This window comes from Salvelinus sp. IW2-2015, unplaced genomic scaffold (assembly GCF_002910315.2).
Source record: "Salvelinus sp. IW2-2015 unplaced genomic scaffold, ASM291031v2 Un_scaffold1972, whole genome shotgun sequence".
Lineage (NCBI taxonomy): Eukaryota > Metazoa > Chordata > Actinopteri > Salmoniformes > Salmonidae > Salvelinus > Salvelinus sp. IW2-2015.
In genome coordinates this window covers 121,536-133,986 of record NW_019943325.1, presented here as the reverse complement: position 1 = coordinate 133,986, position 12,451 = coordinate 121,536, and the positions used below count along the sequence as shown (strand labels likewise).

The 12,451-nt window shown below is 41.7% G+C and overlaps 1 protein-coding gene across 2 annotated transcripts in view; it reads left to right on the top strand.

Annotated features, from left to right (window-relative positions):
- Window positions 1-12,451, top strand: part of fam162a (family with sequence similarity 162 member A) — a 16,996-nt gene extending 4,545 nt beyond the window's left edge. For both annotated transcript variants that reach the window (XM_024139981.2, XM_024139982.1), the window contains exons 2-5: window positions 943-1,083; window positions 3,633-3,744; window positions 8,318-8,426; window positions 11,817-12,451. In XM_024139981.2, the coding sequence (XP_023995749.1) occupies window positions 943-1,083; window positions 3,633-3,744; window positions 8,318-8,426; window positions 11,817-11,930 (476 nt within the window). In that variant the 3' untranslated portion in view covers window positions 11,931-12,451. The remainder of the gene's footprint in view (window positions 1-942; window positions 1,084-3,632; window positions 3,745-8,317; window positions 8,427-11,816) is intronic.

Here is a 12,451-nt window from a genome sequence, read left to right as displayed (position 1 = left end):
TTGTCACCTGCTGTAAGATGTTCCTAGCTAATACCTGATTTATTTTTTTGTTTAATTGTAATCTGGGCCTCCTGAGTGGCGCTGCGGTCTAAGTGCTGAGGCACCACTCAGGAGGACTGTTATTGGTTGTCAGTTCGACAGTGTTTCCTCTGAAACATTGGTGCGACTGGGTGACGTGAGCAGTGTGCGAAGAAGCAGGGTGGTGTTTCGGAGGACGCATGGCTCTCGACCTTTGCCTCTCCTGAGTCCGTAGGGGAGTTGCAGCGATGAGACAAGATTGTAACTACCAATTGAATATCACAAAAAATGAGGAGAAAAGGGTGTTGAAGTAAAAAATAAATAAAAATGTAATCATAGGTTGTAGGTGTTTGAGGCAGTGTTCAGCTCATAGCCATGGTAGTAGTGGTTGTCACAAGACAATTTTTTCTATATTTTTGTATTTTACCTCCTCCCCAATTTTGTGATATCCAATTATGATCTTGTCTCTTTGCTGCAACTCTCCAACGGGCTTGGGAGAGGTGAAGGTCGAGTCTCACGTCCTCCGAAACATGACCCACCAAACCGCGCTTAACACCAGCCCGCTTAACCCGGAAGCCAGCTACACCAATGTGTCGGAGTAAACACCGTTCAACTGATGACCGAAGTCCGCCTGCTGGTGCCCGGCCCGCCACAAGGAGTAGCTGGAGTGCGTTGCGCCCAGTAAAGCCTCCTGGCCAAACCCTCCCTTAATCCGGACAACGCTGGGCCAATTGTGCGCTGCCCTATASGACTCCCGATGGAGGTTGACACAGCCTGGGCTCGAACCGGGTTCTGTAGTGATGAAGTACCTTAGACTGCTGAGCTACTCGAGACTTAGACTGTTCTCATTGAAGCTGATGCTGCGCTCTTTCTGTTGTGGAGGTTAAAAGTTTCTTCTGACTGATGTGGTGGTCTCTCTCACAGGTCAATGGTGCAGACAGGTGGGACAGATGGGGGGACGGAGCAGAGCTCTGGCTGAGCTGGGGGGACAGAGGAGGATGTGCAGTAAACCTCAGACAGGAAACCCAGAACCTCCGCCTGCAGCACCTGCAGTCCCAGCACATGGTAGGAACACACACCTGATTCCCTGGTGAGGGATGAGTTCAGCTGATTTAATTATCCTGATCCTGTTCTCCAGCCTCTGACCCTGTCTGTTTTGTTCTCCAGCCTTTGGCTGTGTGCTCAGTCAGGAAGTCATTCCAGAGTCTTTTTGTTCCCAGTGGACCCACAGTAAATTAAAAAAAACAAATATTTATGTGGCGGAAGAGGTTCCTCCAAAAGATTGCACATGTCAACATCAGCTGTGTACTGGAGTTATCTGTTAGTAAATCACTGAGCCAACTCTTCAGTCATCTCAGTAATAATATCTTCATTAATCATCTGATCTCAGTCTAGTCTACGCCACAGGGGTGCCTGACATTTAGTTGCCATAGAAACTGGGAGAAAGTTCACTCCTGAGGATGAGGGAAGGGATGTAACCATGGAGGTTAACAGCCGTGGCGTGTGAAATTAAACGATTCCTAAATCTGAGTCTTAACTGTCTCTATTAGAGGTCGAATGATTAATCGGAATGGCCGACTCAATTAGGGCCGATGTTATGAAAACTTGAAAATCGGTAATCCGCATTGTTGGATGTCCATTTTGGACGATTACATTGCACTCCACGAGGAGACTGCGTGGCAGGCTGACCACCTGTTACGCGAGTGTAGCAAGGAGCCAAGGTAAGTTGCTAGCTAGCATTAAACTTATCTTAAAACAATCAATCTTAACATAATCACTTAACTACACATGGTTGATACTACTAGTTTTACTAGCTTGTCCTGCGTTGCAAATAATCAATGCGGTGCCTGTTAATTTATTATCGAATCACAGCCAACTTCGCCAAACGGGGGATGATTTAACAAGCGYTTTCGCAAAAAAAGCACTGTCGTTGTACCTAACCATAAACATCAATGCCTTTCTTAAAATAAATAGACAAATGTAAAAAAATATATAAAAAAAAATAAACATGCAAGTTTAAAAGAAATGAAAAAATAAATTCATGTTAGCAGGCAATATTAACTAGATAAATTGTGTCACTCCTCTTGCGTTCTGTGCGAACAGAGTCAGGGTATATGCAGCAGTTTGGGCCGCCTGGCTCGTTGCAAACTGTGTGAAGACCATTTCTTCCTAACAAAGACGTAATTAATTTGCCAGAATTTTACATAATTATGACATAACATTGAAGGTTGTAACAGCGATATTTAGACTTATGGATGCCACCCGTTCGCTAAAATACGGAACGGTTCCGTATTTCACTGAAGGAATAAACGTTTTGTTTTTGAAATGATAGTTTCTGGATTTGACCATATTAATGACCTAAGGCTCGTATTTCTGTGTTTATTATAAAGTCTGATTTGATAGAGCAGTCTGACTGAGCGGTGGTAGGCAGCAGCAGGCTCGTAAGCATTCATTCAAACAGCACTTTCATGCGTTTGCCAGCAGCTCTTCACAGCGCTGTTTGACTTCAAGCCTATTAACTCCTGAGATTAGGCTGGCAATACTATTGTGCCTATAAGAACATCTAATAGTCAAAGGTATATGAAATACAAATGGTATAGAGAGAAATAGTCCTTTAACTAACCTAAAACTTCTTAACTGGGAATATAGAAGACTCATGTTAACATATGAATGCTGGTGGTTTCTTTTATCTTCTGAGCAAGGAACTTACACATTAACTTTTTTACATGGCACATATTGCACTTTTACTTCCAACACTTTTTGCATTATTCTAAACAAAAATTCAACATGTTTCATTATTTATTTGAGGCTAAATAGATTTGTATTTATGTATTAAGTTAAAATAAGTGTTCATTCAGTGTTGTAATTGTCATTATTACAAATTATATAGATATATTGGGCAATTTTTTAAAATCGGTGTGGGCTTTTTTTGGTCCTCCAATAATCTGTATCGGCGTTGAAAAATCGTAATCGGTCGACTTCTAGTCTATATACAATCAACTATAGCCCTGTCCAGGAGGTGTACAGTACATCAAGCTGCCTTGCTACAGAAACAGGAAATGGGGTCCTGTCCTATGGGCCGTTCTGGCTCGGACAAGGCTTCCGGAGAATGGATTAAACTATTTACCCATTTAATAACCAGACCTTCATTCAAACTTGCTATGCTGAATTCATGATGCACAACCAAACTGCTGCTATAGACTGGTTTGTTCAGCAACAACTGACGTGTGCACAACTATAGGGCAAAACAGACAAGGTTGGTTTAGAATGACAACACGTAAACTACATTTCTTCAGTGTGTATTGAAACATGAACACATTTGCATAATGAGTGAATTTTAGCCATATTGGCATAGACAACAAACACCTCATAACAAGACATCAAGAACAAGATGATGGTATCAAGAACAAGATGATGGTATCAAGAACAAGATGATGGTATCAAGAACAAGATGATGGTATCAAGAACAAGATGATGGCATCAAGAACAAGATGAAACGAGCTAGATTCCCCACATGGCAGTTTATTTTCATTGTTTGCTATCTGGACATCCAGGATCACATGGTTTCCGTGACCTCGTCTGTGCATTGATTGATTGTTGTGTCCTTTTCCCAGATCCCCGTCCAGCCTTTAAACTCCCCGGCTACAGACCCTCTCCCATGGACCAGAGGATCCTGGTCTGGTCTGGACGCTTCAAGACCCCTGACCAGATCCCAGAGCTAGTGTCGTAAGTGGACACTTTCTGTTTACAACCAGACCTCCCAACACACCTGCCCCTGATTGGCTCTTAACACTGTAGTTCAAATGAGGTCTCTCTGCCTCTCGCTTTTCTCTCTGCCTCTCGCTTTTCTCTCTGCCTCTCGCTTTTCTCTCTGCCTCTCGCTTTTCTCTCTGCCTCTCGCTTTCTCTCTGCCTCTCGCTTTTCTCTCTGCCTCTCGCTTTTCTCTCTGCCTCTCGCTTTTCTCTCTGCCTCTCGCTTTTCTCTCTCCTCCGCTTTTTTCTTCTGCCTCTCGCTTTTCCTCTCTGCCTCTCGCTTTTTCTCTCTGCTCTCGCTTTTCTCTCTGCTCTCGCTTTTCTCTCTGCCTCTCGCTTTTCTCTCTGCCCTCTCGCTTTTCTCTCTGCCTCTCGCTTTTCTCTCTCTGCCTCTCGCTTTTTCTCTGCCTCTGCTTTTCTCTCTGCCTCTTTCAGGTGTGTGTCTCTGTAGCAGGTTGTGTTTTAGGTAATTGCTGTGATTCGGGTTCCTGACATCTGAGAAATTATCTGCTGGTTTGATATGAAGCAGAAGTAGCAAACTGGAGCGCACAGCAACCACAAGCTGTCTCCTTCCCTGTCTAGTGATCACTGTAAGTCGACTACTCACAGTCTAGGGGACAGGCAGGGGGGTTAGCCACTTGGGGTGGGATGTGGTAATACGGAAAGGCCTGCTGTCTCTAGCGTGTTGAGGCGTGAGCTTGTATCAACACAGTATACTACGGTGACACAAAGAGGGGTGCGTGTTGAGGGTGGTTAGTGTTAACGCGGACGATCGATGCCCACAGAGGGGTGCGTTCTGTCCTAAGTTAAGAGGCACTTACACGCTCAGCCCCTCGTGAACGCACCTTACAGTGTCGTCTATATATGAGTAAACTCAATAACACCACTGAGGGCAACACGTTGCTGGCAGTACCTGTGAGGGTGGGGGATTAAGGTGTATAGGACAGAGCCGGTTTGTTGCCGTTATTTGACGTACGGTTAACTCGGCCAAGCTTCTCTCATCACGCACCCTACTTCTGTCCTATACCACTTTTACTTAGCCCTCTCATACGCCATCCCATAACTGCTCCTAGTAAGACATCTTAATCTACCCTTCTCACACGCGACTGTCAGGAACCTCTCGTCCATAAATATATCTAATCAGCAATCACACTGCACTCCTCACTATGCTCCTCAATACACTGCTAATTAACACGCATACACGAACACCACACCTTGCATATACGATAGAGTAAGCGTAGATCAAAGCGAGACGTCGACACGCACGCACGACTGCTAAGTCCTAAAGCGAGCAGGCTCAGTAAGCAGCACCTACAGCGAGCACGCCCTCTGTCTATCACTTAACTTCTTATGGCTGCAATCCCGGTAACGGGATGATATGACAACAGCCAGTGAAATCCCAGGTCCACAATAAATGCTTGATTTGTTCGATAATGTCCGTTATTTATGTCCAATTAGCTACTTTGGTTAGCGTGTTTGGTAAAAAAATCCAAAGTCACAAAGCGCGTTCACTAAAACGTGAGGAAATGTCCGAAAAACAACTGGCATTTGGAAAGTTTTAGACGATGGAGAATGTGTGGTGGGACAAGTATTGTTATCATTTGTTAAGTATTTTTGCTCGCTGGATCGAATTATCCGTTAGCTAGCCAGAGAAATATTGAGCAACATTAGCCAACTTAACTGATCAAATAATTGAGTTTATGGTGTGAAAATTAGTTGGCAAATAGTCAGACAATGTTACATCAGATGAGCTAACGTTAGTAACCTAACCAATTTGCTATAGTATTAACGTAAACTATCTCACTTTTGTACATCGCGCTGGTCCGTACAATTGACCTTATTTTAGCGCCCAAAAAACGTAATACTTGTAGATCAACTGTGATATCAATAAATTGTAAAGCACAATTTCTCCCCTTTCCAAGAAAATCCATGACGAGACCTTCATGATGCCCATCTCTGCATGATTCAAGAAGGCAATGAGCTCCGTCGGGTCTTTTTAAAAATGGCGGGTGGGGAAGCAAAACCTATTGCGTGATAGTGAGAAGGAGAGATGTCTTGTGGGGAAACGGCTTTTTTCACCTGATCTGTTCAACTTATCGCCTCTAAAATTTAAATAAAACACTATAAAGAGTTTATATAATGTGTCATTGCATACATATTTGAAGGTTTGTGTCGAATTTGAATCACTTTAGCATCGTCCTAAAAACCCGCTCTTCAGAAGTAATCAGCGGCTTTTGAGAGTCATGATAGCTTGCAGTGATGCCGTATGTGCAAGTGTATCTGCAAGTGATTGCAGTATCCCCCCTTACCCCGTCACTGTCCCTTTCTTGTTTTTAAACGGTGAGAGAAGTGCTACACCTGGTGGAGAGAGGCTGTAAGACCGAATTAGTTGCTTTATGTGTGCTGTATGTTACGCCATGACACGTCACAATTTAACGTTCAGCGTCGGAGAGGTCTTTATTTTTTCAAACTTTCTACAATAAAGATCCAATCAATGCTTGAATAGAAATGTAGTTCACACCCCAGATGTTTGTCAAGTCTCTACAGTCCCAGATGTTTGTCAAGTCTCTACAGTCCCAGATGTTAGTTTTTTTGCAGCCTCGTTTGAATGTCGCGGTTGCGCACATTTGTACGGAATGGGGTTAGCGTACGTTAACTGGTAACGTTGCCGTTCCTCAAGTTGTAACGCGTTAGTTGCTTACTGGACCCTGGCAATTTGTTTGAAACGTTAACTAGCTAACAAACTAATGTTTTCCCTCAAATCAAATTTTATTTGTCACCTACACATGGTTAGCAGATGTTAATGCAAGTGTAGCGAAATGCTTGTGCTTCTAGTTCCGACCATGCAGTAATATCTAACAAGTAATATAACCTAACAATTTCACAACTACCTTATACACACAAGTGTAAAGGAATGAATACGAATATGTACATAAAAATATATACATGAGTGATGGCCGAACGGCGTAGGCAAGATGCAGTAGATGGTATAGAGTACAGTATATACATATGAGATGAGTAATGTAGGGTATGTAAACGTTATATAAAGTGGCATTGTTTAATGTGACTAGTGATACATTACATCAAGATGCAGTAGATGGTATAGAGTACAGTATATACATATGAGATGAGTAATGTAGGGTATGGAGCTGGGCCTGGTTTAAGCTGGATGCCACTATAGAGATGAAAGGAAGACCACACACTTTCCCTCTTCTCACTTCTTCAATACAGTGGATAAAAGGGGTATGCCAGGTGTACTCTCTGCCTGAAAGAGATCAGCGAAGGGTGTCATGCTCTGCTGGCACATTGTAGAACAGATGTCCACAGGCAGAATGTGTAATAATGTGCAGTGTAGCCCAAAGATATTGCTTTTGTTGTATTACTCAGTGAACATTATTGTGAACATTATTTTTGCACACATGTAGCCTTGTGCACTTGATCGACGTCTACTATAGTGGCCACTATAATAGAGCAAAAATAGAATGCCTGTTTGTTTCATTGTATTTCTACTTAAGATGTTTTTGTGCAGTATTTAGATGTGTGTGTGTGTGTGTGTGGTCACAAGCGTTCTATTATAAAGGCTGTCGTGGTAACGAGCCTTCTATTATAAAGGCTGTCATGGTAACGAGCTTTCTATTATAAAGGCTGTCGTGGTAACGAGCCTTCTATTAACTTCTTGTGAATAGGGGGCGCTGTTTTCACTTTGGGGGAAAATCGTGCCCAATTTAAACGGCCTCGTACTCTATTCTAGATCGAACAATATGCATATTATTATTATTACTATTGGATAGAAAACACTCAAGTTTCTAAAACTGTTTGAATTATATCTGTGAGTAAAACAAAACTAATTTGGCAGCAAACTTCCAGATAGGAAGTGAAAAATCTGAAAACGATGCTCTGTTCCAGGGCCTGCCTATTCAATTGCTTAATATTTAGGGATTTGCATGCACTGCATACGCCTTCCACTAGATGTCAACAGGTAGTGGAAGGTGGAATGGGGTGTCTAGCTTGATCTGAGGTTGAACAAGAGCTCTTGGAATGACTTGACCAGAATTTCCTTTCTCTACCTAGGCGCGGGAAGGACATCAGCATTGGCTTCTGAAAAGCGTTCGGGATACACGGTGGATGTTTCCGGCTCTGATTTTATTTGATAGATGTGATAAAAACWWCWTWAWGWWGTTTTTTTCAACGGAGTTATCAGTTTATTCAACGTTTATTGCGACTTTTGGAATTTTCCTTTCTTTGCGTCAGGAGAAGATGGGCATGTTCGCGCCACATGGCTAGCTAAGGTTGCTAATTCGACAAGAGAAAAGGACATTCTAAAACCAAACAACGATTTATTCTGGACAAAGGACTCCATACTGTCTGTATTCAACCATATTCCCAGTCACCTTGCCGGGGTTAAATGCTGTGGCTCGCCCTTTGTTTTTGCTCAAATGCTGCCATCTATCCACGGTTTTTGGTTTGTTTTAATAGTCTCAGTGGGACAACACCCTATACACTTCCTGATTTAATTCAGTCACCGTGTCTATATTTGTGTGTTGCAGGTTTGAGATGCTAGATGCAGCCAGGAACAAGTTGAGAGTGAAAGCGTGTTACTTGATGATGATTGCCACCATTGCAGCCTGCCTGTTAACTGTCATCATGGGGAAGAAGGTGAGTATCATTACAGCCTGCCTGTTCACTGTCATCAGGGAAAAATGGGTATGAAGCCAAGGTTGGTGATTTACTGCCCCCTGGAGTTACGGAATGTTTTCTCAGCAGTATAATTAATTGGCTGATCCCTCCTGATGACCTGGATGGCGTCATGTGATCCTTCCTTAACCCATTGGAAGTCCCACCCAGTTGACTACTTCAGCCCATGCTAAAAATACTTTTGGTCACTAGAATCCTATATACATCTATATGGTGGGACATATAGCCCGGAATTCAATCCAATGCGATCGGATCATCTAATTGGCATTCACATAACTCTTATAGATTCTCCACGTGGATGGGGATATTGGAAATTTAATCAAAGTAAAAAATTGTTTACTGGAGGACAACTTAAGACAAAATAATTTATAACTGAATTTTTCCAGTATAATATAGGTTCAGCAAATCCCCTTATTGTTTGGGATACCTTTAAATGTACCTTCAGGGGTCATTCAATTCAATATTCATCAATAATAAAAAAGCAGTTTCTGGCTAAAGAGACAAGACTAACAAGGGAAATCCATTAACTAATAGTACAGGTAGATGGCAATAAAAACGATACTACAGAGATACAAAGTAAGTTAGAGGAAAAACAAAAAGAACTTGAGGAACTTATTCAACAACGATCTAATGTAATCTATTACAAAAATAAAGCAAACTGGATGGAATATGGAGAAAAATGCACAAAATTCCTCCAATACAGGAACGCTAACAAAAATGATTTGCAGAAACTCGTTACTGAAGATGGAGTCATCTATGATTCTCCGAATGATATTTTAGGAAGCTAATTATTTTAGGCAGATCTCTTTTCCGTCTCATCCTCTCCCACTGAATGAAGATTACGGTCAGGAATTCTTTCCAAATAATGTTTAAAAAAAGGAAAATTAACAAATGTGCGGAGGACCAACTTCTTGAGGCCATTAAATCCTTTCAGTCTGGGGGAAAAAAACCAGGGCTTGATGGCATACCGGTAGAGGTATATCAAGTATTTTTTTGATATACTGTTTTAACTACTCCTATAGAAATGGTAGTCTGTCAGTTACTCAGCAGGAAGGTCTGATTTCTCTATTAAAACAAGACCCAGATGGCAAATATAAAGACCCAGTCTATCTAAAAAAAAACTGGAGGCCCCCTACACTTCAATGTTGTGATGATAAAATACTAGCAAAATGCATAGCACTCAGAATTAAAAGGGTTTTTACCAGATATTGTTCTTCCTGATCAGAAAGGTTTTTTACATGGACGATACATTGGAGATAATACACGACAACTACTAGAAATAATAGAGCATCATGAAACGTATAAGATGCCCGGAATGGTATTTATAGCGGATTTTGAAAAGGCATTTGATAAAGTAAGACTGGATTTTATTTATAAATACCTGCATTTTTTTTTCTTCGGTAATTCTCTTTATAAAATGGTTATTAATAATGTATAGCAACCCCAGGTGTTAAATAGTAAATAACGGTTACTTCTCAGACTTTTGAATTGTCAAGAGGAGTTAAACAAGGGTGTCCGCTGTCACCATATCTATTTGTTATGGCCATCAAAATGCTAGCTATTAAAATCGGATCCAATAAAAACATTAGAGGATTAGAAATCCAAGGCTTAAAAACAAAGGTGTCCTTGAGTCATCAGCATACATTTTCTATATTGTGTCCGTGAGCTAGATCCCTGAAATGTCTAATTTGAATATCTAGATAACTTTTCTGTATTCTCTGGACTTAATTATGATAAGTGTACAATATTACGTATTGGATCCTTAAAATACAACTTTTACATTACCCTGCAGTTTACCTATAAAATGGGCTGATGGTGAAGTAGACATACTTGGTATTCGTAACACAAAATATATAAATAAGCTCTCCACAATGAATTTCAATAGAAACTTGTAAAAGTAGACAAGATCCTGCAACCATGGAGAGGTCAATACCTGTCTAATACCTGGATTTGGGTTTATCATTGAAGGAATGAGCATTACACTGAGGCCTGTACTCTGGAGCGGGATCGAGGTGGAGGGTCCCTCATGATCGAGGGCGGTGTGTCACAGCATCATCGGACTGAGCTTGTTGTCATTGCAGGCAATCTCAATGCTGCGAGTTACAGGGAAGACATCCTCCTCCCTCATGTGGTATACTTCCACACCTTCCACATGTAGGCTCATCCTGACATGACCCTCCAGCGTGACAATGCCACCAGCCATAGGGCCATTCCCCCCCCAGAAATGTCAGAACTTGCAAGTTCCTTGGTGGAAGTGTGGGGTAACATCTCACAGCAATAACTGGCAAATCTGGTGCAGTCCATGAGGAGATGCACTGCAGTACTTAATGCAGCTGGTGGCCACACCAGATACTGACTGTTACTTTTGATTTTGACCCCCCATTTGTTCAGGGACACATTATTCCATTTCTGTTTGTCACATGTCTGTGGAACCTGTTCAGTTTGTCTCAGTTGTTGAAACTTGTTATTTCCATACAAATATTTAAACATGTTAAGTTTGCTGAAAATAAATGCAGTTGACAGTGAGGATGTAAATTTTTTTGAGTTTGGTAATTCACAAGTGATAGGCTATTGTCACCATCAGACAATAAAAAATAAAAATAAAAAGTTATTTATTCTTGTCTATACATACTAAATAATATGACATTTGTTTTGATTTTAAAATGGACCATTATGCACCTGTATTGAAATGGGCAGCGGGGAAAAAATCCATGTCATCTATTGGCTCATTCATCCCCCTCCTCTCCCCTGTAACTATTCCCCAGGTCGTTGCTGCAAATGAGAACGTGTTCTCAGTCAACTTACCTGGTAAAATAACGGATAAATATAAAAAATATAAAAATAGATGTTGTGCAACATGGGCTCTCGTGAAGTGTATGATTTAGGTTTTCGTTTACATTTGAATTGATGTCAGAGTGATTAGAGGGACGGTAGAGTGCTGAGTACCAGGCAGTTAGAAAGTTTGGTAGACTACTAATGACCATCAGCAGCATCAGAGCTTGGAGATGCCTAGTGACTAAACGGTCATGTGGCATTTTGACTGCCTTCATGACTCCTGACTGCCAGTGTGGTGGTAATACGGTTACCGCAACAGCCCTAATTCGTAATAAACCCCAATAATAAATACTCTGGACAGCCAGCAATGACTCTTTAAAAAAAAAAAGTAATTTCCCTTACGTTCACAGAGTTCGCATTCACAGGAAAATGCTGTGCATGTCGGCTCAAGCATAAATTGTCTGCTATAATGCGCCTGGAATTGAATCCCGGCAATCGTTTCGCTGCCCTAGGTGTGTGTGTGGTGAGAAGGATCGACTGACCAAGTGTGTGTGTGTGTGTGTGTGTGTTCCCCAGGCTGTCGGCAGGCATGAGTCTCTAACATCTCAGAACATGGAAAAGAAAGCAAGATGGAGGCAGGAGGCCAAGATGGAGAGGGAGGAGGCTGATGCTGTTGAGAAGACTTCTTGAGGAAGACGCCCTCCTGTGTCTCACTGGAAAAGCTCCCGCACTTGGCTCTTCCTGTCTGTCACTCCATAGAGAGAGGACTCCTCATGGATAAAACCCATTTTAGCATGGACATTGCCATAGAGGGCTTACACCATTTTAAAGTAGTCAATTGAGTGGAGAGCAATCGGCCAAGAAGAAAATGTACTACTTTAAAATAGAGATGGCCTCAATGGCGCTGCTCATTCTGTCACATGCGCTATAATGGCACAGATACCAAGATGAGTCCTCTATCTACCTCTAAGAAGTCCCCGACTGGGCCAACAGCTGCTGTACCCAGAGCTACTCAACCCCGATCTCTAGTACCATAGRTGTTTCCTCCAATCAGGAAGTAGGATTTCAGTACAGTAGTTAACAGCCCATATTGCTAGCAGCTGTATTTCTTTTATGCCATGTCTGGTTCTTTGTTTTCTTAAGATAACCTCCAACCGAAAAGTTGTTTTCCTTTTAAATTAATGGATTAAATATCAAAATGTCCCATTTAA